The sequence below is a fragment of the Balaenoptera borealis genome (genome assembly GCF_965194805.1).
Source record: "Balaenoptera borealis genome assembly, chromosome: 3".
Taxonomy (NCBI): Eukaryota; Metazoa; Chordata; class Mammalia; order Artiodactyla; family Balaenopteridae; genus Balaenoptera; species Balaenoptera borealis.
Genome location: NC_138866.1, coordinates 160,776,186 through 160,802,489, shown reverse-complemented (window position 1 = coordinate 160,802,489; position 26,304 = coordinate 160,776,186). Strand labels below are relative to the sequence as shown.

The following is a 26,304-nucleotide window of genomic DNA, read 5'->3' as shown; positions in this document are numbered from 1 at the left end:
ATGATGTGTTCTCTGCTGTCTGGGGCGCACAGCCCAAGACAGGTAAGGTTGATGTGAAGAAATAAAAAGCCAGCAAACTAGGCAAGTAGGTGTCAATGAGTAATGTCTTCTTAGGAGATGTAATGGCTGTATATTTTAAGTTTGAATTGATATTTTTCTTTTGAAAAGGCACCTAAAAGCGTTAGAGCCATTTGTGGACAGATGAGTCAAATTACAGGAAAGACCATAAATATTCAGGAAATGTTTGGATCTAACCAAAAAAAAATCACCCTCATCTATACTGTTTTTTGAACAATGCAAATAGCATGCCAAGCAGAGGGCAAGTCCCAGGAAGTAAAAAAATTAAGTTTTTACCAGATGTTTGCTTAGATATGAGATTTTGGTAATATATCATTAGCGAGAAAAAGGTTGAGTTTCCAGGACCTAAGTTCTTAGGTATTACTATTGCTTTATTGGAAATGAAAATTTAATACTGAGAAACATTTTTTCCCCCCACTGGGCCTTTCCAAGGCAAAGATTTAGCTTCAGTATCATAAGCAAATTGGGGGACTTTCTCAACCTGGTCTTCCTTCTGGCTCTTTTCTTGAATTAAGAAGCCACTTTATTTTAAGGCGACATTTTATTCTTTTTGGAAGTGAAGTGTTCCTTTGAAAAGGAATTTAAGACCTTATTAAATTTGCATGACCTCGTTAAGGGTGGATCGTATTCCGATTCTCTTTTTATACTGACACTTATACTGTGATAATTGCTGGTTTATTATGAATGGGATTGTGGCCATTTAGTGAAACCAAGAGTGAAATATTAAAACATAATAAAACTAAAACTCACCCAGCATACAGTGTGGATTCCGTTTTGCAAAAGCCATTGTAACATCTGCCTTTTACGATGCCAGGATGACTTGGTTAGATTTCTCCAGGCGCTTTAGGAATGAGATATAGATCAACAGCTTTTTCCTTCCTTTTCTGTACCGGAAGTCCTCAATATCTCTGCATACGGAGTCAGTCCTGTTCTCTTTCATCCAATCCATTCTCCTGCCCCACTTTCAGGCACAGTATAGTGCCCTGTACTGTGCATGCAGAATGTCCCCAGGCCTGTCTGCCAGGCTTAAAGGAAGAATAGCCCAGGACCCATGGGCGAACAGTTCATAATTCCATCATTTTTTAAGCAGCAGCTACTCAGGGACATCCGATGTGCTGGCCTTAGAATATTATAACTCACCAGGATGGAAAGCTTTCTTTTGCAAGGAGGGCTGATGAATATTAATAGATGATAACCCTTCATTAAAAAAAAAAGAAAATCCATTTTCTGAGGCTGCACTGTTCACGCAGTAGCCACTAGCCATCCAGCACTTGGAAAGTGTGTCATCCAAATTGAGATTGAAACCAAGTAGGACCCTGCAGGGCCTTCCTGAGAACAGACCCCGCTGTGTCCCCACCTCCAAAACTTTAGCCTCTTAAGGCTTTCTCTGAGTTGCAAGGAGCAAATTTAATCAGAGAAGAAAATGCAGAAACTAAGGAAAGCAGTCAAGCAAGACAAAATAATAATAGTTTAGCCATAACACAAATTCAGGGGCCCTTAGTTCCTCCTCAGGGGCTTAGATAATATCCTGAGCCGTATCCTTGAGTTGATTTGCAGATACTGAAACCCCACCAGGTAGAAGAAGTTAACTGCATGCTGACCACCAGCAGGTAGACCCCAGACTGGTTGGAACCAGAAGGTTGATGATTGAGATTCTCAAAACATCGCCCTGTTACCTCACCACCAACCAGAGAATTATTCGCGAGCTGGTGACACACCCTGTGACCCACACCCCTCACCTTGCCTTTAGAAACCCTTCCCTGAAAGCCATTGGGGAGTTTGGGTCTTTTGAACATGAGCTGCCCGTTCTCTTGCTTGGTGCCCTGCAGTAAACTCTGCACTTTCCTTCACCACAGCCCGGTCAGTAGACTGGCTTTGCTGCACCTCTGACTAGCGGACCCAAGTTCTGTTTGGTAACAAGATGTGCTGTAAGTGTAGAATACACACCAGATTTCAGAGGCTTCATTGGAAAATTAAAACATAAAATTTGGGCTTCCCTGGTGGCGCAGTGGTTGAGAATCTGCCTGCTAATGCAGGGGACACGGGTTCGAGCCCTGGTCTGGGAAGATCCCACATGCCACGGAGCAACTAGACCCGTGAGCCACGACTACTGAGCCTGCGCATCTGGAGCCTGTGCTCCTCAACAAGAGAGGCCGCGATAGTGAGAGGCCTGCGCACCGCGATGAAGAGTGGCCCCCGCTTGCCGTAACTAGAGAAAGCCCTAGCACAGAAACGAAGACCCAACATAGCAATCAATCAATCAATAAAATAAATCTTTAAAAAAAAAAAAAACGTAAAATTTCTCACTACTGTATTTTTATATTGGTTCCCTTTTGAAATGGTGCTGTTTGGGATCTGTTGGGTTAAATAAAATACAGTACTAAAATTAATTTCATCTGTTTTATCTCTTTTTTTTTAAAGTGGCCACTAGAAAATTTAACGTCACACCAGTGGCTTACATTACATTTCTCTTAGATGGTGCTGATCTAAGGCAACAGAAAGATTAAGTGCTGTGTTTTCAGTCATTCACATAATCTTCTGGATGGACGTGTCTAGTGTAATGACGGATTTTCTGTGTTCCTTAAGGTTGAGATCAGCATTCAGAGCAACTTCCAGCCGGGGATGAAATTGGAGGTAGCCAACAAGAAGAACCCGGACACGTACTGGGTGGCCACGGTCATCACCACCTGTGGGCAGCTGCTGCTTCTGCGCTACTGTGGTTACGGGGAGGACCGCCGGGCCGACTTCTGGTGCGACGTGGTGATCGCGGATCTGCACCCCGTAGGGTGGTGCACGCAGAACAATAAGACCCTGATGCCCCCGGATGGTGAGCACGGGCTGGCCCAGCTCTTGGGCATCACTTATAATGCTTGTAGAGAAAACCTTATAGAGATTCAATAACTGATATCCTAGGAAGGTCCAGCACTTTCAGGGTCTCTCCTTGAGTTGCATTAGCCTGAGGGTGCTGGAGTGAGGGGGGGACGGGGTGCATTTTCAGATGTTGGAGCTGAGCCCGACGGTTGAGCCCACCATGGCCTTTATGCCTTTGAGCTTAATCCTCGGGTGGGTTTCTGGAGGTAGGAAAGGAAGACTGAAGGGATGCCCGTGATGGAGGCCTTGTTCTCCCTTTGCTGATGGATTATCTTGCTTTTCTTTTGCTTTAGAGACTTGATGTTTTGAATAGTGCTATAGTGCATCAGAAACAGGTTTCTCTAATACGTTTTAATCTGTCTTGTTGTGGGGAGACTGTCAAGGTGAGAAATATGTAGAAAACCAAACAGCTGAGGAGAAATGACATTACTCTCAAAGAGATTGCCAAAGCTTGTCTAGATTAGATCCACTTAGTTGCTGGAAAATGGTGGTTCTCTACTGGGGCGATTTTACCCCCCAGAGACATCCAGTGATGTCTGCAAGCATTTTTAGTTGTGAGAGGGGAGGAGGGGGGTGCTGCTGGCGTCTGGTGGGAGGGGCCAGGGATGTTGCTACACGTCCTACAATGCACAGCAACCCCCCCAGACGGTGACATGATTGGGCTCAAACTGCCAGTAGTGCTGACTTGGAGAAATCCTGCTGTAAAAGAATGGGCTGCCTCTTAGGATGATCAGGAACTCATCCGATCCTGTACGTGAGAGAAACTGCCTTACCAAAAAGCTGAATCTCAACACCCTGTCCTCTTTGCACTTGAAAACTCCTGATGCTAATTCTCAAGCAGGTGTAATGTCTCCTTAGGACCTGCCTGCCTATCTTAATTTTGACTTGATATTTTTATTTCGAAGCAACGCGTAAAGTATTAGAGCTGACCCCGAGGTTCCTTGCGTCCATCCTATTCACAATTGCTTTTCCCTTCTGGAGCATTTGTAAAGTTACGTAGAGAAGGGTCATAACAAATGCACGGAGTTTGAGTTGCATTTACGTGACGTGTGTAAGGAGTGAATCCGTTGCCTTGGTCTTAGCGAATGTGTTGGCCCTTTATTGTCTCAGAAAGAAGAGAGAAGGCCCTTCTTTCTTTACTTATTATTTTTAAAAATTTATTTATTTTATTTTATTTATTTTTGGCTGCGTTGGGTCTTTGTTGCTGAGCGCAGGCTTTCTCTAGTTGCGGGGAGCAGGAGCTACTCTTCGTTGTGGTGCGCGGGCTTCTCATTGCAGTGGCTTCTCTTGTTGCGGAGCACGGGCTCTAGGCGCACAGGCTTCCGTAGTTGTGGCACGGGGGCTCAGTAGTTGTGGCACGGGGCTCAGTAGTTGTGGCTCGCGGGCTGTAGAGCGCAGGCTCAGTAGTTGTGGCGCACGGGCTTAGTTGCTCCGTGGCATGTGAGATCTTTCCAGACGAGGGCTCGAACATGTGTCCCCTGCATTGGCAGGCGGATTCTTAACCACTGTGCCACCAGGGAAGTCCCCTTTCTTTCCTTCTTGCACTAGGTCTTTTCACCTGCCCTCCCCTTTGCCTGGAACCTCTCCCTCTCCTTTCCTCCTCTGCCCGTCAGCTGATCTAACCCTTCCTCAGGGAACCGAGGTCAGACCCTGTCTTTGCTCCCAAGGCCTCGTGAGCCTTTAACGCTGATGACGTTTGCACCTGTGTCTCCCCCCACAAAGCTTTTTTTTTTTAATGAGATATAATTCACATACTATAAAGTTCATCCCTTTAAAGTGTATACAGTTCAGTGATTTTTGTAGTCACAAAGTTGTGCAACCATTATCGATGTCTGATTCCAGAGTGTGTTCATCCCCCCATAAAGAAACCCTGTACCCTTTACCAGTCACTCTCCATTCCCCCCACCCCGGCCCGGGCAGTCACAGATCCACACTTTCTGTTTCTGTAAACCTGCTTATTCTGGACATTTCACATATGTGGAATTGTATAATATGTAGCTGTTAGGAAATGACTGCTTTTCCTTAGCTCAACCATGTTGTAGCAAGTATCAAGGCTTCATTCCTTTTCATGGCTGAATAATATTCCATTGCAGGGAGACCACGTTTTGTTTATCCATTTGTCAACTAATGGGCGTCTGGGTGTACCTGTCCTTTCAGTTGTGTGGTTCTTCGAATAGAGAACTTTTGCCCCCCCGAACAGGAAGATCAGCGCTGAGAGTTCACCCCTGTGCGAGCCCAGCCATAGCTCACATTACCTGTGCCAGGTGTGATCTCAGTACACAGTCATTGACCGATGCTGTGATCTAGTGGAGACATTAAAATGTTGCTGGCCCAGGGGTCTGGGGTGCCTTCAGGAAAGGAATCAGTGCCGGCACCTGGCAAGCAGCACCTGTCCCTTTCTCCTAGCATTTGGGTCCAGATTAGTTGCATCCTTACGTCTTCCCTCCCTCATGGAGGACTTTTCAGGTGAGCACGGGAGAATGGGTGTTAATATCAGGCTTTGTTTGTTACTTCCGACCTGGTTTGAGTGGTGGGTGAGGTTGTGCACTGTCCTGCTTCTGGTACTGCCTGTTTCCCTTCACTCTAGGCCCAGCTGGCATTGTGTCCTGGCACTTCAATTTTTAAAAATTTCTTTATTTGTATTCTTTTAATTTTATTGAACTATAGTTGATTTGCAATATTGTGTTAGTTTCAGGTGATACGGCACAGTGATTCAGTTATACATATATGTGTGTGTGTGTGTGTGTGTATGTGTATGTGTGTGTATATATATATATATATGTATATATATATATTCGTTTTCAGATTATTTTTCCTTATAGGTTATTATAGAATATTGAGTGTAGTTCCCTGTGCTATACAGTAGGTCCTTGTTGTTTATTTTATATATAATAGTGTGTATATTAATCCCAAACTAATTTATCCCTCCCTCACCTTCCCCTTTGGTAACCATAAGTGTATTTTCTATGTCTGCGAGTCCTGTTTTGTAAATAAGTTCATTTGTATCATTTTTTTAAGATTCCACATATAAGTGATATCATATGATATTTGTCTTTCTCTGTCTGACTTACTTCACTTGGTATGATCATCTCTAGGTCCATCTATGTTGCTGCAAAGGGCATTATTTCATTCTTTTTTATGGCTGAGTAATATTCCATTGTATATATGTACCACATCTTCTTTATCCATTCCTCTGTCGACGGACACTTAGGGTGCTTCCATGTCTACTTTGTATTTATTTATTTTTTATCCTCTTTACACATTTGAAGTGTCCAGTACATTATTGTTAACTCTGATTGTGGTCAGATCTCTAGAAACCTTTTCATCTTGCATGAAACTTTATACACGCAGAACAGCAACACCCATTTCCCACCCTGACCCCAGCCCCTGGCAACCACCGTTCTCCTCTCTGCTTATGGGAGCTTGATTGCTTTCGATGTCTCAGAAAAGTGGAATCGGGCAATGTTTGTCCTTCTGTGACTGGCTTATTTCACTTAGCATAATGTCTTCTAGGTTCATCCATGTGGTAGCCTATGACACGATTTCCTTCTTTTTAACTGCTGAATAATATTCCATCTGGCTTTGAATTAAAACAGCCACTGAGGTGAGACCATAAGATTATTTAATATCCCTGTGATTTCCGATCTGTCATGAAAAAAATCAGTCTTTTTTTCATTTTCCAGCTTCTTGTGAACTATATAGTTATTATGATTCCTTTAAAATTTTTTAAAAATTGAAGTATAGTTGGTTTACAATATTATATTAGTTTCAGGTGTACAGCATAATGATTCAGTATTTTTATAGAGTATACTCCATTTAAAGTTATTTCAAAACAATGGCTCTGTTTCCCTGTGTTGTACAGTATATCCTCTCTGCTTGCCTATTTTGTACACAGTAGTTTGTATCTCAAAATAAGTCAGTCTTGATGGATGAATTGTACTGATGGAATATTGGGAAAATATCAGTTTTAGAGAACTACACACTTTCCCACGTCATTTAAAGCCATGTAGATATGCCCACACACTCCCAGGAGGGTCCAGGCATGAGTTGATCCCAGGGGCAGATACATACCTGGGGACACCTAGAGTGGGGGGCATAGAGGGGGACCGAGAGGCAGGCCCTTCTCCTGTGTGAAATCTTGCCTTTTTGCTGTCCTTGCTTATCTCATGACTTACTCTTAAATTTTGACACTTCTTAAAACACCCGTGCAGAAGATGTAAGAGGGTTTTACTTAATAATAGAGCCTCTAGTGGATCATTTTAGTGAGAAGTTCCAGGGTACAGAATTTTAACACTCTAAGAGCTAATGGGTTCATTTGGTAAAAAAAAAATCCATGCTGTTGCTTGAGAAAAGAGGGCAGAGTTGATGAATCAATTCTTCTTCCTTGCCTGGGTGAAAAATGTGGCAGCTGCCACAGTTTCAGAAACACTATCAAATTTGTATCCTCCTGACTCTGTGCTCTTAGGCAAGACACAGACACACTTAAAATGACAAATTGAAAATGAAAAATGGGGAAATCCCATGAAAAGAGAAACCATTAATGTGAATGAAAGATTTGAAGTCTGTTCAGACCATCCCAAGTGATGCTAATTGGAGAATTTCTTTATTGCTCCTTTTAAAGAACTTTAAAAAAATTTAGTAGGTGATCGATACAGCTTGGAAATCTCGAGTACAGAGAACAAAGTCAGGAAGTAGCAGGTTCATGGGGCAAGAGGTTTTATTGATTGCTGTAGTGCAGGATAATTATTGCTTTGTAGCCAGAGGTGGCAGCTTGTTCCAGAGGCAATCGTAGAATCTGTTCTTGCACAAGGATTCTTGTTGGTGTGGTTTTCTGTCTTACAGAGCTCATTACACTGTAAATCCCGCAGCTGTACCTGGTCGATCTTCGTCGTGGTTAAACTTGAAAGGTGTCCCAGAATATTAACACGGGTGAAAGCGGTCCATGACACCTCATGTATTTGTTTGGGAGGCTCCGTGGTGATAGATTTTCTTACTGATCCCAGGAATCGGGGTAGTATGAAGCAGGAACATGGCGTTTGGAGCCAGAAGGTCAGGTTTCTTTCCTTGCCTCTGCCATTAATGTAGGTACCTCTCGCTCTCCATTTCCTCATCTTTGAAATGAGGAGGTGATAGTGTATAATCTCTAAAGAGCTTTCCAGTCTCACCTGCTTTGGTTTGTGATCTTTGGAAAGGAAAGAAGGAAGGAGGAGGGTGCTAGTTTTCCTATTGTGTGCATGAGGAATGGAGTTTGTTTTGGGATTAGGATTGATGGAAATCTAGCCCAGGAGTCTGTGCAAAGCACCGAAGTCAAGTTTCTGTGTGACTTTCTGGGATGGTGAAGTTTCAGTGGATTGGGAGGCAAACTAGGTTGGGAAATTATGATGAGCATTTGGGTCCTTTGTCACCTGCCATGGATAGAATTTCACCCAATACAGAATTGTAGACTCTGGTTCCTCGATGGAAGCCAGAGACCTGGGAGTACTCAGTCCCTGAGAGATGGATCAGTATGTGGATGTCAGTTTCAAAATATCGTTGGGCCAAGCAAGGGGATGGGAGTTTTGGGTGATTTTGTTCATTAATGGGAGAAGGGAGAGGACTGCCTTTTCCGGTCACACTTAGATCTTTCTGGTCATTTTTGGATTCTCCAAGTAATCTTATGTCTTCTGAAGTCACTGCCCTGAGAGTCATTTTAAAAAATTTTAGATGATATTTTACCAAGCACGTAGCATCCTTTGCAGTCCTGTATTTTCCTGCCTTGCTCTTTTAAGTGAAATTAATCTTTGAATCAGTGCTGGCCGTCATTACTCCGTTAAAGTTAGGGGGAAGGAAACAGCATGGCAGCAGCTCTATTGTACTTTGTTAAGAGAATTCCCTTAATAAAGACACGTTCAGGGAGACCTGGGTTTAGTGACCAATTGACCATTCCACGAGCAGTGTCCCTGCTCCAGAGCTAATCGGTACTAATCTTTCATATTAAAAGTATTAGGAAACATAGTACATTAAAGCCTCATGAAGTGCAGTGGAGGGTGATAGCTCTCATTAGGGGAGCAAAACGTAAAACGTTTTGGCTTGGTAAATCAGTGAGGCTTGATTTATTCATAAGCACGTGCAAGCTCGCAAAGGGCAGCAGCCAAATAATTATTGTTTATGGTGATAATGTAAGGAAATCATTTAATCCAGTGACTGTTTCACTGTTATTTATTGAGAAGTAGCAACATTGCCTCTTAATGTCTGGGGTTGGGGAACTCTGGCATCTGGAAGGTTCCTATGGAGTCCCAGGAAAGAATGCTCCGATAAGATAGCAGGTGAATTATGTGTGAGGATACCCATCCAGATACCTCCCCCCGGCTTTTACATTGAGAAGTATTTATGTGAGCTTCCTACTGGTGCAATAAAAGTATTGGAATTCTGGTGCCTTAGGAATCATTCCACTAATTTTTATTCTCCCCCATTATTAAAATTTCTGTAATTTGAATTGCAAACTCTGCAGTCTTGCCAGAATGACTCTATTTGCCATTCAAAGTTGAATCAAAATTACTGGAGTTAGTTAATAGGTAACTTATTTGAATAAGGGATGTTTATTCATGAAGCGTTAGGAGAAAAGTGTGAATATGGCCTTCTGTTAGGTCGTGGAGGTGGATACCGCCCAGTTCTGAAACTTGGTCCTAGACTGTTCTGGGGAATTGTTGTTTTCAGTATAGTTGACTGTGAAATGAGAGATGTGGCAGTTCGTTCACAGGACCATAAAGTGAGCGGGTGACAGGACTTATCAGTCTGTAACCATTGTTTAACTGTGGACTCAGAACTAGAATTTGATTGTGTTACATGAGATGATCAGCATTTAAAATTCCTATCTTTTTAAAAATTTAAATGATATTTTAGTAATACTAATGAAACCTAGACAATCACATTGTTTTCATTGGCCACCTAATACTGTAACTGGAATCCCATTTGTACACTAATAAGAAAATTAAATATATTTGCTAAAAACTCAAAGAGAAAAGGTAAACCTGAGTGGCCTCTTGGAGTTGAGGGAAGCACATACTCTCACTAAATATTAGATAGTTTAATGTAAAGAGAAAAAAGCCCATGTTACAAGGAAGGGTAGGATGTGTTTGATAAATATGAGAGTAAATAAACTAAAAGGCATAGTTAATATGTTGAAAAAAGTGAGTTAGTATCTTCTTGTCAAAAAAGCCATTTTTGATAATGGTATGTGAAAGAAGGAATATTCAGGTAGGAAATAAAGTAATCCTTTCTCTGTAGGCACTTAATGGTCCTTTAAAACGACACACGTGGTTTTGAGTCCTATCTGATCACGTGGAGACCCTGTGTATAGATTCACTGTGGCGTAGACCAGAGTGGACCTGGCTTGCAAATGTGTGCATGAGCGTGTGTGTGTGTTTATATGTGTGAAGGAGCGTGTGTGTGCGTTTATATGGGTGCATGAGCGTATGTGTGTGCGTGAACATGTAAGTGTGTTTGCAAGCATTTGTGTTTATAAGCATGTATGAGCATGTGTGTGCATTTGTATGTTTTGATCTGAACAGCATTTGAAATAATTTTGGTGTCTACCATGTACAGATTACGTCATTTAACAATTCGGATGATTTATCGGCATCTCTTGAGAACTTGGGAGATGTAGACCCGTCCCTGCATCCCACATTGCAGCCTCTGCCTCATCCCGTGGTCCTTTGCTTTCCAGACCTTCTGTCCCCTGCTTGGTTCCTCTGATCTGCTCGGGCCCTGTCGGCATCTGGGTCCTCACCTCGAGGGTCAGCCTCTGAGCCTGTGACCTCAAGTTTCCGAGGCGCCATCTGACCACATGCCACATTGGCCCGTATGGTCACTAAGGTTCCCTTCAGCTCGAGAATGTTCTGAATCTAAGAACTCAAAGAGCAATGGATGAGAATTTATGAAAGGGCTCTGAAATAAATAGGCTTTATGAATAGAAGCCTAAGAAACTGGGTTTTTTTTTTTTTAACCTATGGAAGGAAAAACAAAGATGAAAAACACAAAGGCAGACTATAAATGGTCTTCATCTAAATCAAAAACCTTTGTATATATAGGTAGTGGTGAACTCTTTGTTTATGAGTAAAAAATTAGTCTTTTCTTCTATAAATTTCTGTTTGGTGTTTGTATTTATCTCTTGAAACTCACTATACTCCACATGCCGCCTTTATCATTTTCTTGCCTAGTGAATAGCTGAATCACGAATTTTAGTGTTTGAGTCATGGCTCTCTAATTTAAAACAGTTTCTCTCACCCACGAAGTATTTTATTGTGTGCCTACTATGTACCAAGCAACTCAGTTTAACCCTCTCCTAAGAACAACACTGTAAACGGACTGGTACGATTCTTACTTTATATCTGAAAAAAATGTTGCTTGGGGTGTGTAAATAATTTGTCTCCAGGATGGCATCTTGGAGTAGATTTTAAGTCCAGAGCGATTTTTTTCCTCCCCAATTCTGAAATCAATGCTTTGAAAATAGCAAGGGTTGGTGAGTACTTGTTGATTGATAAAGTTGTGTCAATAAGACTTGACTGTTCAGACTTGAGATTTTGGACACATATTATTAAGAAAAATTGTGGAATTGGCTTCTTGTGATTTTTAAGAGGAGGGTAAAAACCTCCTTGTCCAGACTGTTATTTTGGACATTTTTGTCATTTTGTAGGCAAATAAATGGAGGAGATTCGGTCTGGAGCTTCCTTGCCAAATGGTAATCGTGAGATTATGTAAAGATATGTAAATTGTATCAGATGCTATTTGGGTTTTTCTGCTTACAGGAAAACTGTAAGCACAAAGAAGGACTATAAGATTTTCCTTTTTGGTGTTAGTCATAAATGCATTTATTTTCTTTTGCTTCCTAACCCAGCAGCTATGTACTTTAAATCAAGCCGGTGTTTAATTCTGTGTGGAAGTGAGGGTGAGTTAGTTTTGCGGGTCTCCTTCCCTGTTGTCTGACTCGTTTCCTCATGGTTAATCCTTCATCTCCTTCGCTGTCAGAGCCCCAGGCCCATCTGTCCACTCTCGGCCTTGGTCCCCCACCGCCTGTGTAGGGATCCTGGCCCCGGGCTGCTCCCAACTGGGTTCGGTCCTGATGGCCCCTTGTAGGGGGGCTCAGCTTGCATCCGGCCCCTGTTTCTGCTCTGGGCAGACCCTTTAACACCCCAGTGACCCTAATGTAGAGGCTGCAAGAGAAGTTTTCAGTCGCCTTCAAACAGACTCGTCCCCTGGGCACAGGGGGTCCTCTGGGACCGCTGCTCTTCCCAGCTCCGACCCTGACTTGTGGACCTCCCTGTTCTCGTGCCCTGAGCCAGGAGTCCTCAGTGCGGGCCGTCCAGCAGCCCTCAGTGCCGACTGTCCAGAAGCCCTCAATGCCGTCTGTCCAGGAGCCCTCAGTGCCGACTGTCCAGAAGTCCTCAATGCCGTCTGTCCAGGAGCCCTCAGTGCTGGCTATCCAGGAGCCCTCAGTGCCCTCTGTCTAGGAGCCCTCAGTGCCATCTGTCTGCTCTCCATCATGCCTCTAGCTCCCTCTAGCCTGTTGGACAGGTGAGCTTCCACTTCTCTTCTTGCTTTGTGTTCCTGAACAAGTCTCTTCACCCCTCACTGCTTCTTACTAAGTCTCCCATCTTGATTCCACGTTCCCAGGTCATGCTCACCTTCCAGGGCTGTGTCCCATTCCAGGTCCATGCCCCTCTTCCACGGTCATGCCTCCATTCCAGGATCATGCTTCCAGTTTGCGTCCTTCTGTTTGGCAGGTCCCTGGGAGAGTCTGCCTTGTTTGACTCCAGCTCTAAAGGAATGACTGATTTTTGCATAGGTTGTCTCCTGAGCCTAGAATCTTGTTAAAGCTTGGTGAATACAACTAATATGCAAAGTCTTGGGGGCTTGGGCAGTGGGATTCAGAGTAGAGTTTGGTGTTGTATTGATCAGGGTTCTCCAGAGAATCAGAACCAATAGGAGGTGCATATATATAGACAGATTTATTTTGATAAATTGGTGCAGAGAGTTGTGGAGGTTTGGCAAGTCCACAGTCTGATGGGGGAGGCCAGCAGGCTGGAGACCCAGGGAAGAGTTGCTGCTTCAGTCCGGTGGTCGTCTGCTGGAGAACCAGGAAGAGCTGCTGTTGCAGATGAAGTCCGAGGCCGTCTGCTGGAGAATTCCCTCTTTCTCTGTGGAGGCCAACCATTTGTTCTATTCAGTTCTTCAACTGATTGGGTGAGGCCCACCCAATCAGGGAGAGCAATCTGCTTGATACAAAGTCCACTTATTTAAATGTAAATCTCATCCCAAAACACCCTCAAGGAACTATCCAGCATGGTATTTGACTAAATATCTGGGCACGATGGCCAAGCCAAGTTGACACATAAAATTAACCATCAACGATGTGATCTCAAGAGGTACATCCCAGTTAACAGGGCTGTTCTCCTCTACTATCTTAACACCTTCTTAGAGGAGGAATGTTCTATGTATGTTTGTAATTGATACAGTAGTTTTCCCCTTAACAGATGATCTTCCACTGATACTGCTGAATGTCAACGCTCTTCACAGAATGCTCTGGGAGGAAGCGGAGAGATGGTGGAGTAAATATAATGCATATAATGCATTGGTAGCTTTGAACTCTCTGAAAGCAGAAATGCCAGGGTGAAGGGCCAGAGATTTCTCCCGAAAACTGTTGTGAAATGGACAGAGGTTGAACTTCACTGGCTCACTGCCTGCTTCTCAGGAGGACCATCAGCTTTTGTCTGAGAGGTTGGCAGGGCCTACCTGAGACAGTGTCTATTCCATAGCTCTTGCTGCTGAGCAGACCTGCCTACTGGGATTACTTCCAAGGGATTTGGCTACTGCAGGTGTACATCCAGATACAGGGTTCTGTGACGTGTTTAAAAAGATAGGAGCTCACGTGCCTTTCTTCTGTCTTTAGCTTAGAGGGCGTGCATCATAATTGATTAGGTAGCCTGACCTCAGCTCTGAGAGATGGTATCGTGGACCAGTGGTCTTTGATGTCAGTGCTACACTGACACCAGGACAAGAGGGGCTCTGGCCTGGGCTCTGCATTCTAGAGACCCCTGTGGATCGCCAGTACCAGCATCTGCATTTATTAAAGAGCACGGAGCTGCCGTGTTCACTGGGGATCTTGCAGTCGGTGCTGGCACGGAGCCACCCTAATTTTGAGCATTCTCTCTAACTGTTTGGACACCAGACGATGATCCTGTCTCTCGTGCCCTGGGAGCAAAGGGCTGTGTCTGAGTGCTGTGGACTGTGTGGGTTGTGGCATTGCCATATAGATAAAGTAATACATGTACTAGTAAGACTATATACTAATAAAGACAAAACTCCTCTCAGATAATAGAATATTTTAGAATATAGTAGAATTTTTGCGTAATGAAAGATCAGTTTTCAGTAGTGCCGAGTGTCCTGTTTTTTTCTTCTTCACTCTTTTTGGTGGTCCATCTTCTGGTTCCAGAGGTACTTAATAATTAGTGCAGAATTTGCAACAGTTCTACACATTGGCTGAAGAGTATTTCACAATATTTAACAAAATTTAATTTTGTTTTACAAAACCAAAAAATATATTTTACAATGTAAATTCATACTCTCCCACATATATGTAACTCTAGACATGACATGTGTTAAGTGTGATACTGAGTTTTCACATTGGCAACTGAATGGATATTGAAAGCTTGGACTGGATAATTTTATTTTTATAACCACTTAGTGAGATTAAATTCTTAAAAAACTAGATAAAATGTTCAATGTTATTTGAATATTTTATTTTTATCAATTTGAGGTTCATGAATTATAATTTGTAAGTTCTCTTTTAAGTTCAGTAGATAATTTAGAATATTCAGAGGGAAAGTAGCTTTTTGAAGACACAATAATTAAAAATGTTTATTTTTGCACTTCAGTTTTTAGATTAAAATATTAAAATCGTATAGACTGGATATAAATATATTTTTATTATTTAAACTTTGAGATGATTTCTGTGACTAGAAGACAAATTATGTGACAATCTGGATCTTTCTCTTTTTATTTTTTAACTAGACATAATAATTTTGCTGAAATGAAGGCAAGGAAAACAAATTTTATGGAATATATATATATAAAACAGTTTACAATTATGTAAGTCTTTAGTTTATTACTCATCCAAACATTGCTAACCCATCAGCAGAACACCCAGACAAGTCATCGTAATTAAATTTAGTAATCTTTAGCATTTTGCCAACTTACAGTCCTATATAAACCATAGCTTTTTCCATCCTTTTTGATTCTGTCAATTATGAAGACGTATTTGTCAGTGTAGGTGGATAGGGCATACTTCACAGTTGGTTCGCTTGATTAATAACTTAGAAATATTTCCACGTGTTTATGTGGGCCTGAATTTGTACTCTTGCCCTGGGCCCCGGACACATCATGGGTGGACCTGTTCCGGGTTTCCAACGGGATTTTCCAGGTCCCCTGTGCACAGGACGTCCTTCCAAGGTTACTCTCCACGGGTTGATTTAGGGAGGCAGTTTCCATTGCCTGAGGTGACACCATTGGTGTCCTTTCGTGCCTCCCCTGCCCCAGCCTTCCTTCTTCTACCTTGAAGAAGAATGTCCCCGGGGTGCGTTGCTTTGTGACACTAAACACAAGCTATCAGTTTTAAGTGATCCCTCCTTTACTCAAGGCCTCATACCTACCCTCCAACCATAAGAAATGACAATTTCCTTTTTATGCTTAATTATCAAACTTTGTAATGTCACCTGGATTGTTTTGCTCAGAACTGAAAATAATTGCAGTAGCCTAAGCCAAAAGAAAATTTTTATTTTGTGGTCAGAGAAATTTAAAAAAGTTTAATTATGTATTACTGTGTTTGTTGCATGTGAATTTTTGTGGTTATGTCAGAGAAGCAGGGTCAGAGGAACTATAAAACATGGCGGGGAACAAAAAGATGCTACGTTAGGGTGAGAGCCTGAGGATCTATGATTTCAAGGAGAAAAAGGAACGCCACACAAACTGACTGGTAATATTCATGTCTGTTTTAAAATGTGTGATGGAAGAGATCAGATCATTCCATTGACTGTATTTATGGGAGCGATATAGCAGTTTTATTCAAGATGGCATATATGCAATACATAGGAAATGACATCCTTTGTAACTGTTTAAAACAAGGAAAAATTTTAGAATGCCAAATTGAAAATACATGAAGTGGAGCCATTAGATTTTCAAAAGAAGGACCTGGGAGGTTTACATCCGTCCTGAGTAGTTGTTGCCCCGACCTTGCGAGTCTCTGAATATTTTGAATGTCCTCCCCTCTTCCGTCCCCCTCGTATCCATCCTGGAGATGGGATGGGATGAGATGTGACCCACCCTCAACCCCCCTCTCATCCCTCCCTCGCCCTGACTCTGCTGTGCTCCTTCAGCCCTCTTGTTCCCTCATTATGACAGTTTTTCTTATAATTTAGATGATTAGAAGTTCTCAGGGCTTTGGAAGTATTTACCATCATAGGGCTTTTATGGAGTTTATGTGTAAGTCATTGAATTCCTTTGGTGGTGATAAAGTGCACATCTTCCTCTAAGCTCTTCGCTGATGGGAATACAGGAGAGGAAGGTCTTGGGTTGATGGCCATCATGGGTGCCAGCAGCCGCTTTGGTCTTAAATGGCATTACTGTCATAGAATGGAATAATTTTTATATCAATCTATAAAGGATTATTTATTGAGGTTCTACTATGTACTTGTTTTTTTTTTTTTTTGGTTTGAATATACAATATGGTTACTATTAAGTATTTAGTATGACGCACGTTTGTAATACAGTCAGCTTTTGGCTGATGGTGTGTACTCATAATGATGAACTTATTTTTGGAAAGGATGTTTCATGTGGCAGCTGCTGTAATTATTTATTTGTCGGTCTTTTCTGCTTTGGCTGTTCATTCTTGAGGCTCTCACTCTTGTCTGGCTAAGAGGTATCAGAAGTCAATTTGAAATTCTGATCTCTGGAAACATGGATAACGTCTCTCTCCTTGTTTGCGTGGGAGCTTTTCTGAGACAGCACTTCTTTTTTCTGTTTTTAAAATTTATTTTTTTTGTGCTAAGCGTTTTTAAAGGGTGGCTAGCTTGTAGTGGAAATCTACAAGAGCTGGAGATGGACCTGCCTGGTAATGGAGGCCTGAACCCTGATTTCTGGGGTGACCTGCCAGCAGCTAAATGGAAGAGTCCTTCTGGACCATATTTTGCTGGTATTTACATAAAATAAATTTGTGCCTCTTTGGCTGACGTCTGTGCAATAAGAGTGCTTTTCGGACCTGAATGGAGGCATGGAGAGTATTGGCCTGGTTAGTGGCTCAGTTCTGCCTCTCGCTGAGTGTAACCTTGGAAAAAAGTCACTTAACCTCTTTGCATCAAACTCCCTGCATCCTTAAAATGGCTAATTAATACCTGACCTTGCTCTCTTGGTGGTGGTGTCAGCAGCAACTTGCATGCCAGATGCAAAACTTCTCTGTAATGGGTTGAACACTGTGAAGTGGGAAGGGCACTTAGCATCACATTTTTTTTCTTCTTTTTTAAATGAAAGAGGCCCTAATGGTCCCCCCCTTAGTAGGCGAGGACAGAGGGGGCTGTGGGAGGGAGGATATGCCTGCATCTAACATGGGGAGCCTAGAAAGACAGCTCCAAAGGCGCAGAGACCCCTTACTTAGCTGGAAGCCCCCCACACAGCTGTGCTCCGTGCCCAGGACACTGACAGGGAACGCCTTTTTTCCCGCTGTGATCTTGGAGAATTTTGGTCATATCTCTTTTCAAACAGTTATTTTTGCCTTGTGTTGTAATTGTTTATGGATCTGTGATGGCATCCGTCTGATTATAAAAGTAAGGCTTCGTGAACACTGTGTAATCAGAAACGCATCTCTTGGATTCTAAGTCTACCGCATAATTAAGTGTGTGAACTTGGACTAGGTACCTCCTTTCTAAACTTCTTGACCTTCAATGTGCTCATTTGTAACCTGGGGATAATGATAGCTGCCTTTCAGGATTGTTTAGTGTGCGAAGTGGGATTTGTATGACCACCTCAGAGCTGTGCTAAAAGTGTGGGAGAAGAGGGAGAAATGCTGGTTTTTCTCCCTTCATCCTTCTGGTTACAGATGGTATTTTATTCGTCTTTTTGTGTTTTTATTTTAAAGACTTTATCCTTTTCAGGCAGTTTTAGGTTCACACCAAGATTAAGAGGAAGGTACAGAGATTTTCCTCTGCCCCTGCATCCCCACTATCAACATCCCCACCAGATGGTACATCTGTTACAATTGATGAACCTACATGGACATGTCATCATCAGCCAGAGTCCATAGTTGACATTAGGGGTCACTCTTGGTGTTGAACATTCTGTGGGTTTGGACAAATGTATAATGACTTGTATCTTCCATTACAGTATCATACAAAGAGTAGCTTCACTGCCCTAAAAAGTCCTCTGTGCCCCACCTCTTCATCCCTCCCCATCCTAACCCCTGGCAGCCACTGATCTGTCTTCTGTCTCCATAATTTTGCCTTTTCCAGATTGTCACAGAGTTGGAATCACACAGCCTCTTATTTTTACACCACGCGCAGACTTAAAGCTCCATCCTTGCTATGTGGATAAAGAACAAAGCCTCTGAGCTAAAACAGTGACAACAGCAGAGGCTAATTGGTAGGAGCGCATGCACGTTGTTTATTGCAAAGCCTTTTTAAATCCAGCCGCACTCATGCACCCCAGTCACACTGCTTGATCTTGAAGCCTAGTGTGTGTCAGGAACAGCGGTTAGAGGCAGGGAGGAGAGCTGTGACTCGTACATCCTTGTGTCACAGACAAATGGTGATCGACAGCCCATTTGCAAGGGAGGAGAGAGAAAAACGGGCGAAAGTGGATACCAACCCAAGAGCAATATAATGCCATGGAGTGTAGGAGCAAATAGCCCAGTCGTGGGTCTGGAGGGTCTGGGGTTACTACACAGTAAAGTGTCAGCGATTATATATTAATTGATCTATATGACTCTCACTCCTCAAGGAGGTTTTGCTTATTTTGTATCTACTAAGTAGGGGGCAACAGGAAAGGCTAAGCTCAGAGGGGTATGGTGGGGAGAAACAGAGACTGTAAATAGGTGCAGCTCTTTGATAGACGGGTGCTCTGTGAGCTGAATGTTGTATTATTATTATTATTATTATTATTATTATAACTTCCATAGAGCTCTTCTTTTATACCCAGACTTAGAGTATAAGACAGTCATTATTCTGGCTCCTTAAACGTGGTAAAGCCCCAAGCAACACAGCCTGGGGGTGTTGACCCAGCACACAGAAAATAGATGGTATCGATTTTTGTGTTTCGAGATGTCGTGAGCTGTGTTGGTCAGCCAATGGGATGGGTGTGGAGCCTAGGGTGGGGATCCCTGCTGGGCTGAGAGTCAGGCTGCCCCAGAGCGTGGCTGGCTGGGTCCACAGTTGAGGCAAACTCTGTGACCCTTCAGCTGTCTGTTGAGATTGATTCTATAAGATGACACATTCAGGTCCTCTCTGGTAGATGGTGCATCAGATGGGAGGTTCAGGACACAGGCCCCAAGCCTGGGGACTTGGACTGGCCAGAACAAAGGAAGACCCCAATCAGTGGGGTGGGCTCCTTGGAAAAAAATCTAGAACCTACAACAGTGTTGGGCACTGGGCTTACCAGGAGGGGTCAGGGCATGACCTGACCTCCCCAATGGCGTAGCAGAATTGAGAGGAGGGAGCTGGGAAGTGGGACCCCATGATGCTTCCTAGGGTCCTGAACAGATTCCCTGAATGAAGCAAGCTTGGGCAGGGCCAGGTGCATGCACCCTGGGAGTGAAAAATGGATAGAGAGGTTTATAAATATCAGAGGTTCTCAAGACCTCAGAGTCAGAGGGAAAGCTCAGATCACAGAAGTGGAGAACGGGGGGTGAGCCCCTAGACCGGAATCTCGAGTGTCCAGTGCTTTTTTCAAAAGACTTTATTTTGTAGAGCAGTTTTAGGTTCAAAGCAAAGTTGAGGGGGAAAGTACAAAGAGTCCCCATAGGCACAGCCTGCCCCATTTTCAACATTCCCCCCTTTTGTTACAAGTGGTAAACCTGCATCGTCATCACCCAGAGTCCATAGTTTGCATTAAGGGTCAGTCTTGGTGTTGTACATTCGGTGGGTTTGGACAAATGTATGATGACGTGTGTCCACCATTGTAGTGTCACACAGAGTAGTGTCACTGCCCTAAAATTCTCTGTGCTTCACCTGTTAATCCTTCCCTCCCCTCACCCCATGGTAACTACTGATCTGTTTCTGTCTCTGTAGTTTTGCCTTTTCCAAAATATCATACAGTCAGAACCGTACACTGTGCAGCCTTTTCAAACTGGTTTTTTGCAGTTGGTAACATGCACTAGGGTTCCTTCACGTCTTTTCTTGTGTGTCCAGTGCTTTTTTCACTTCAGTTCTTGGTCTCCTTCGTGGGTGTCTCATCTTTACCGTGGTGATTATCACTTCACACACTTAAAGACCCTGCGGTCCAGATGCTGTAGAAATAACCAGGTCGTGTGCCCCCCTCCCCAATTCCTAAGGGTACCATGGAAGTTCCAGAGAGTTCACATTCAGGACAGGCCGAAATAGCCCGTGGGTTGTAGAAATTGACTTTCCTTCAACCAGAATTTATGTCAATAATTTTTAAAAATTTGTCTGCTTTCCAAAGATGATCACAAATCTAGGTCCATACAACAGCTTGGAGGAAAGAATGATTACACAAAACTATTGTTCATCTTTTCAAATCTTCTTAGGGTATGCAGCATTTACAGTAGCCAACTACTAGAAATTTTGTATTTCTAGAGAGATTTAATCAGAAGGAAGTGCTGCAGAATTTAAGAGACATATGATTTTAAGCATTTTAATAATCACTTTTCTGATTTTCTCTTATCGGCTGACAGAGCTGTTAAGCATAGTTGATTAAACAATACAAATTAATAAAAAACCATAATGACGTATTTATGCAACGGTGACTGACAGTCCCCCAAAGCCCATCGTGGATTGTAGAAAAAAGCTATAGCCATTAAAATAATCTGTAATTATTTTTTTCAACTAGACAGCATGTCAAGTCATTAGCATCTGTTCAGCTTATTTCTTAGAAAATTATGTGATGAATATCTTTTGAGGCTGTCATAAAGCACAATAATCACACCAGCTTCCCCCACCACCTTCAATCATAAGCAAAACAAAACTCTTTTTTTTTTAAAAATTATTTATTTATTTATGGCTGTGTTGGGTCTTCGTTTCTGTGCGAGGGCTTTCTCTAGTTGCGGCAGGTGGGGGCCACTCTTCATCGCGGTGCGCGGGCCTCTCATTATCGCGGCCTCTCTTGTTGCGGAGCACAGGCTCCAAAAACAAAACTCTTTGAAAGACTCCAAAGAAAAAAACATTTACTGGGGACTTCCCTGGCAGTCCATTGATTAAGACTCCACGCTTCCAAGGCAGGGGGCACAGGTTTGATCCCTGGTCGGGGAACTAAGATCCCACATGCCGCATGGCGTGGCCAAAAAAATAAAAATGTATTTAAAACTTACTTCCTGGTTTAAATGTTATCTCGTCCTGTAGAGGTCAAGGGATGATTTATATGCCTTGTTATGTGTTACGTGGAGCAATATCTAATCACAGATTTGTTTTGTGAAATCAGTAAAGCAGCAGTCTCTTCAGATTCTTCATCAGTACATCTGATGTGTAATTTGGTAGCCCATCAAAATTAACTTTCGATCCCTAACGTACATGGAGCTTTAGAGTTATAAGTTCTGCTAATGGCTCTTTCAGTAGAGTGTATGTATTTATGTGTCCTTCTCGGGTGGATTTCTGTGAAGCATTTCTGCAGGCAGGATGTTCACATAAATAATCAACCAGCTAATAAATGTCAATTAATTCTATTAACATAGCTGGCAGGAGTCCTTTAACAAATATTTAAGTACAGTATGTTTAGATTAAATTTAGTTTGGGGGAAAATGCTTGCTTGCTTAGCTTCGCAATGTAACTGATCTTCCTCCTATAGCAAAAGAATGTTTTATTTTACATTTAAGGAATAAAGGTCTACACTGCATACATCTGAATACTGCATGTCAGAGTGTTATGAAGATTTTAAAGTAGTTTTTAGAAACAAAGAGATGTGATCATTTTTTAATTTTCTTCTCAATTTCGTGGTAACCTTTCTTCTTTCTTCCCTCTTTCTATTTTTCTTTTTCAAAATTTCTCTTTCCTGAGGGTTTTTCGCTTCCGGCTCATCTGAGGGCCTTGATCGCACGGTTTATGTATCAGGGTACAACGTTGGCTGCTATGACAGAAAGACTCTGAGATACTGTGGTTCATGTTGATTTAGAAGTTTATTGCTCTTTCCTGCAAGAGGCCAGGGTGAGCAGTGTGGGATGGTGGTACCTGTGTTCCATTAGATCCATCAGGCACTGGGTTCTCTCCACTTTGCTCTGCACCAGCAGGTGTTTTGCACATCTGTGTAGTGGCAGCTTGATAGATAAACAACAAGGATCTACTGTATAGCACAGGGACCTCTACTCAGTATTCTGTAATAACTTATATGGGTAAAGAATCTGAAAAAGAATGCATATATGTATACGTAATATAACTGAGTCACTTTGCTGTACACCTGAAACTAAAACAACATTGTAAATCAACTATACTCCAGTAAAATTAAAAAAAGAATAATTAGCTGTTACAATAAAAAAAAAAAAAAGGGAAAGGAGCGTCCAGGGCCCGCTGCTCACCTCCCATTGGACAGAACTTAGCACTTGGCCATACATCCTTGCAAGGGACGATGGGAGATGTACCCAAGTAGCTTACAGGGCCCAACTTTGTAGCCAGAACTCCAGGTGGAGTTTACTAACAGGAAGAAAGGGAGAGAGAGGCCTGAGGACACCTAGCAGTACCTGCCACAATCCGTGGAGCTCACAGAATTTTTTAGGATGACTATTTCATCCCTGCAGAACATCTCAGGGAAATGGCAAAATGCTTGAAAGATAGAACCAGACTACTTTTTTTCTTTGGGAGTCAAAATACATTTTCTGTAGCTGATACAGTACCTTAGATATCTAACTGGCAGTATCTGCTGTTGATTTAATAGGCTTTGTGCTTTCCCTGGTATTAACTTCTAAAGAGATTAATGGCCCACGATATCATTGCCTTTCTAATAGTTGGGATGCATCAGCCACACTTTTCACTGTGCTTTTAAGTTGCAGCCCATCTGGAACAGTACATAAAATCATTTATCACTTCCGCTAGATTGCTGTTTATGTACTTAAACATAACACATTGGACCTAGATTAATATTTTCATTTTTAGATTCTATTTTTTTAAGCTTGAGTTTATCAGTTAATATATGCACAATATTTTAGAGACAAATGATTTTAAAGTGCTCTTTAAAAGAAAAACCTAGCAGTGTCTTGTATCCTGCAAAATGTCCTCTTTCTCAAGGTAAGTGTTTTCAAGTGTTTAAGATGAGTACTTGGTGTAAGAAACATCCGCCACCAAGACGTAGCATCGTACAAGTTTAGAATACCGAGGTCAGAAAGATCCTACAAGCGTCTAGAAAGAAAAAATTATATACAGGTTATATACAGACTGTTGACTAAAATATTTTGATTCAATTACTTTGCACAAAGATAAAAGGGGAGGTTGTGGGGTGTGTGTGTTCTTTGATATGTATGGTCAGATGTTAGGCTTAAAATTAGGCCAGCAGCTCCTGCTATTTTGGACTTTTGTCTTTAAGTACCAGTGAGGGAATTTGGGAGGTGAAGACCACAGAGTTCAGGTGTTCAGAGCCTTACTGTTGCCTTAAACACGGTAGGAATTTAGTGCTCGGATAGGTAGCGGAGATTCATTCAGTGTTTAATAGTATCTGGGCTGTTTGTTGGCACTAGAAGTACAGTGGTGAGCAAAATAGATGACGTGTCCACTCCTGTAGGATTTACATTCCAGGTATCATATGTGTCCCTGTGAGAAATGGATGGAGGATGAATGCCATTTATGCAAGTGATTGAGCCCTGCAAGCTGTGCAATCTGGAATCTCTTTTGTAAGTTCACCCCGTCTTTGTGGGCAGGGAAGTGGGATTCTCACATTTCTGGTTCCTTCCTTCTTGCAGTTTCTGTTTTCATGAGGTCCCTTTCCAGCCCTCTCCTACTGATTGCCTGAGATCACTTCACAACTTTCTTTTTACCCTCTTTATCTATGTGCCATATCATAAAAAATTCATTTTGATTTACAGATAAAACAGCCAAATGTGAAAGCTGTCTTGTTCCCTCTTCAAGGTGGCATATCCCTACGTTGGACTCCTGTTCCTGACCCATCAAATGCAAAAATGCCAGGACTTGAGTCTGAGGGAGGGAAGATGACAAATAAACTATTTTCCCCCCGATCATAGGAGGCGGGCAAATCAGTGCAGACAGAAGTAGAATAAAGCATTATGCCAAGAAGGCATGAAACAGCCCTTGACTAACTATACTCAAATTAAAGCACTAAAAAAAGTAAAAGCATGCCACGGCCTCTTATCAGAAGCATATGAATAATTGTGAATTCGGTGGGTGATCTTTGGGTCAGCGGATGAGAAGAACGTGAAGGGTGAACTTTTTCTCCTCTCACTTGCTGAATTCTCAGGAGATGTTATAGAACAACCCTGCTCAGAACTTGTAGAAGTTGTGGAGATAAAGTCATATTTTCTGCGCCTTCACCTGAATGTCCCCATGACCTTAATAGTGTGTTTCTAAGTTAGGATTATCACCTCATTCTGCCTATATCAATATTGGGGTTTTTTGTATAGAAAGGTTCCTGGCACAATGTTCTTTTTTTTAATCCCTCTGACACATACATATGTCTCTCCTCCTTTTCCCCCCAAAAGGCTAATAGAATTCTTCAGAAGACGTTTTATTGTTAGTAAGATTGCTTTTGTTTTTAATTTGGGTCAAAGTAGCTTATGATTTGGGTCTTTTAAGCAAATGTTTCCTGATAGTTTTGGATAAAATAAATGTGGACATTAGTGATTACTTTTTCAAAATGGGAGCTAGGTAAATGAACTTAAATATATATTATTTTATTAAAAGACTCATTCCTATATGATAACTGAATCTTGTGGGCGCTCATTCCCATTCAGAATATTCTAGAAGGATATTTTGCTTTCCCCATTCCATTCAGTATGCAGGCATGCATGTTATGTGTGTGCCCAACATACTGGTCGTAGGCTAATAAATGTGATCTAAACACATAATAGCTCAGTTTTCTTGACATAAGCTGATATATAAGGGAGTTCCCTTTAGTATAGTGCCAATTTGTTCTTACTGAAGTTCTTTCACTTGGAGACCTTGGGAGTCTCCACCATGAACACATGGTAAATCCATTTTAATGAGGACCAGGTAGGTTTAGAAGAAAAAAAGAAAGAATGCCCCAAATTTTCAGCTTCTTGACTCTACATTGGCACGTTCAACTAAAATCTGGAGCTCTAAGAGTTATTTGCTGTGGTTTGCAGTTTTGCATTTCCCTGATCAATGTGAAATGCTCCCCTCCCCAGTTCTGCTTTTAAAACTTGTTTATTGTGGAAAATTGAAAGATATCCAAAAGTAGATAGAATATGGAGTGAACCCCCATATGCTCATTACCCAACTTCAATCATGATCAATTCAAGGCCAACCTTATGTAATCAATACCCTCACCCATTTCCCCAGCCTGTATTGTTTTGCAGCAAATCCTAGACATATTTCATTGCTAAATATTTCACTAAGTGTCTCTAAAGGATAATTATGCACATCCTTGTATAGAATCATTGAGAAGCTGTGATGTTTAAGGGGAAGACTTTGTTTACAAAAAATGGTTTTTAAAAAGTAGAACGAAAAATTGATTAAAAAATACCCTTCAATTGGAAGTTAAATGCATATATCTCCTTCTGTTTCCTTAAACGTTTGTTGAATGAATAAAAGCTAAAATCAGGTCAGCACTCCTCCCTCTCCCAAAAATAAACAAAAACAAAAGGAATGCTGCTTTTATTATACTTTAAATGATGAAAAGTTGCATTTTCCTTCCCTTGGTTGACCCAGAAGGAATATTAGGTTTAAATGAAGTAGGTTCGCGTTTAACTGTCATGGTGAACGTGACTTTGTGCCACTGTTCAGCTGTAGAGTTTCTATGTTTTGCATTTTCAAGTGTCCCATCAAGTGAGCACTAATCCGTAGTGGACATAATAGGAACATTTTAGCCCTGATCCTGAAGTGACCTAGGATGGTAGTGAGCCCTGGGGGTGAACTTCCACATCCCAGAGTGAATTAATTAGGCGTTAATATTGGTGTTACTATTTTTAATTGCTTTTTTAAGAGGAAG

The 26,304-nt window shown here is 42.0% G+C and overlaps 1 protein-coding gene across 8 annotated transcripts in view; it reads left to right on the top strand.

Annotated features, from left to right (window-relative positions):
• The window catches only part of SFMBT2 (Scm like with four mbt domains 2), a 223,070-nt gene that overhangs the window by 36,058 nt on the left and 160,708 nt on the right, over nucleotides 1–26,304 (top strand). For all 8 annotated transcript variants that reach the window (XM_082387144.1, XM_082387141.1, XM_082387139.1 and 5 more), the window contains one exon: nucleotides 2,665–2,905. In XM_082387144.1, the coding sequence (XP_082243270.1) occupies nucleotides 2,665–2,905 (241 nt within the window). The remainder of the gene's footprint in view (nucleotides 1–2,664; nucleotides 2,906–26,304) is intronic.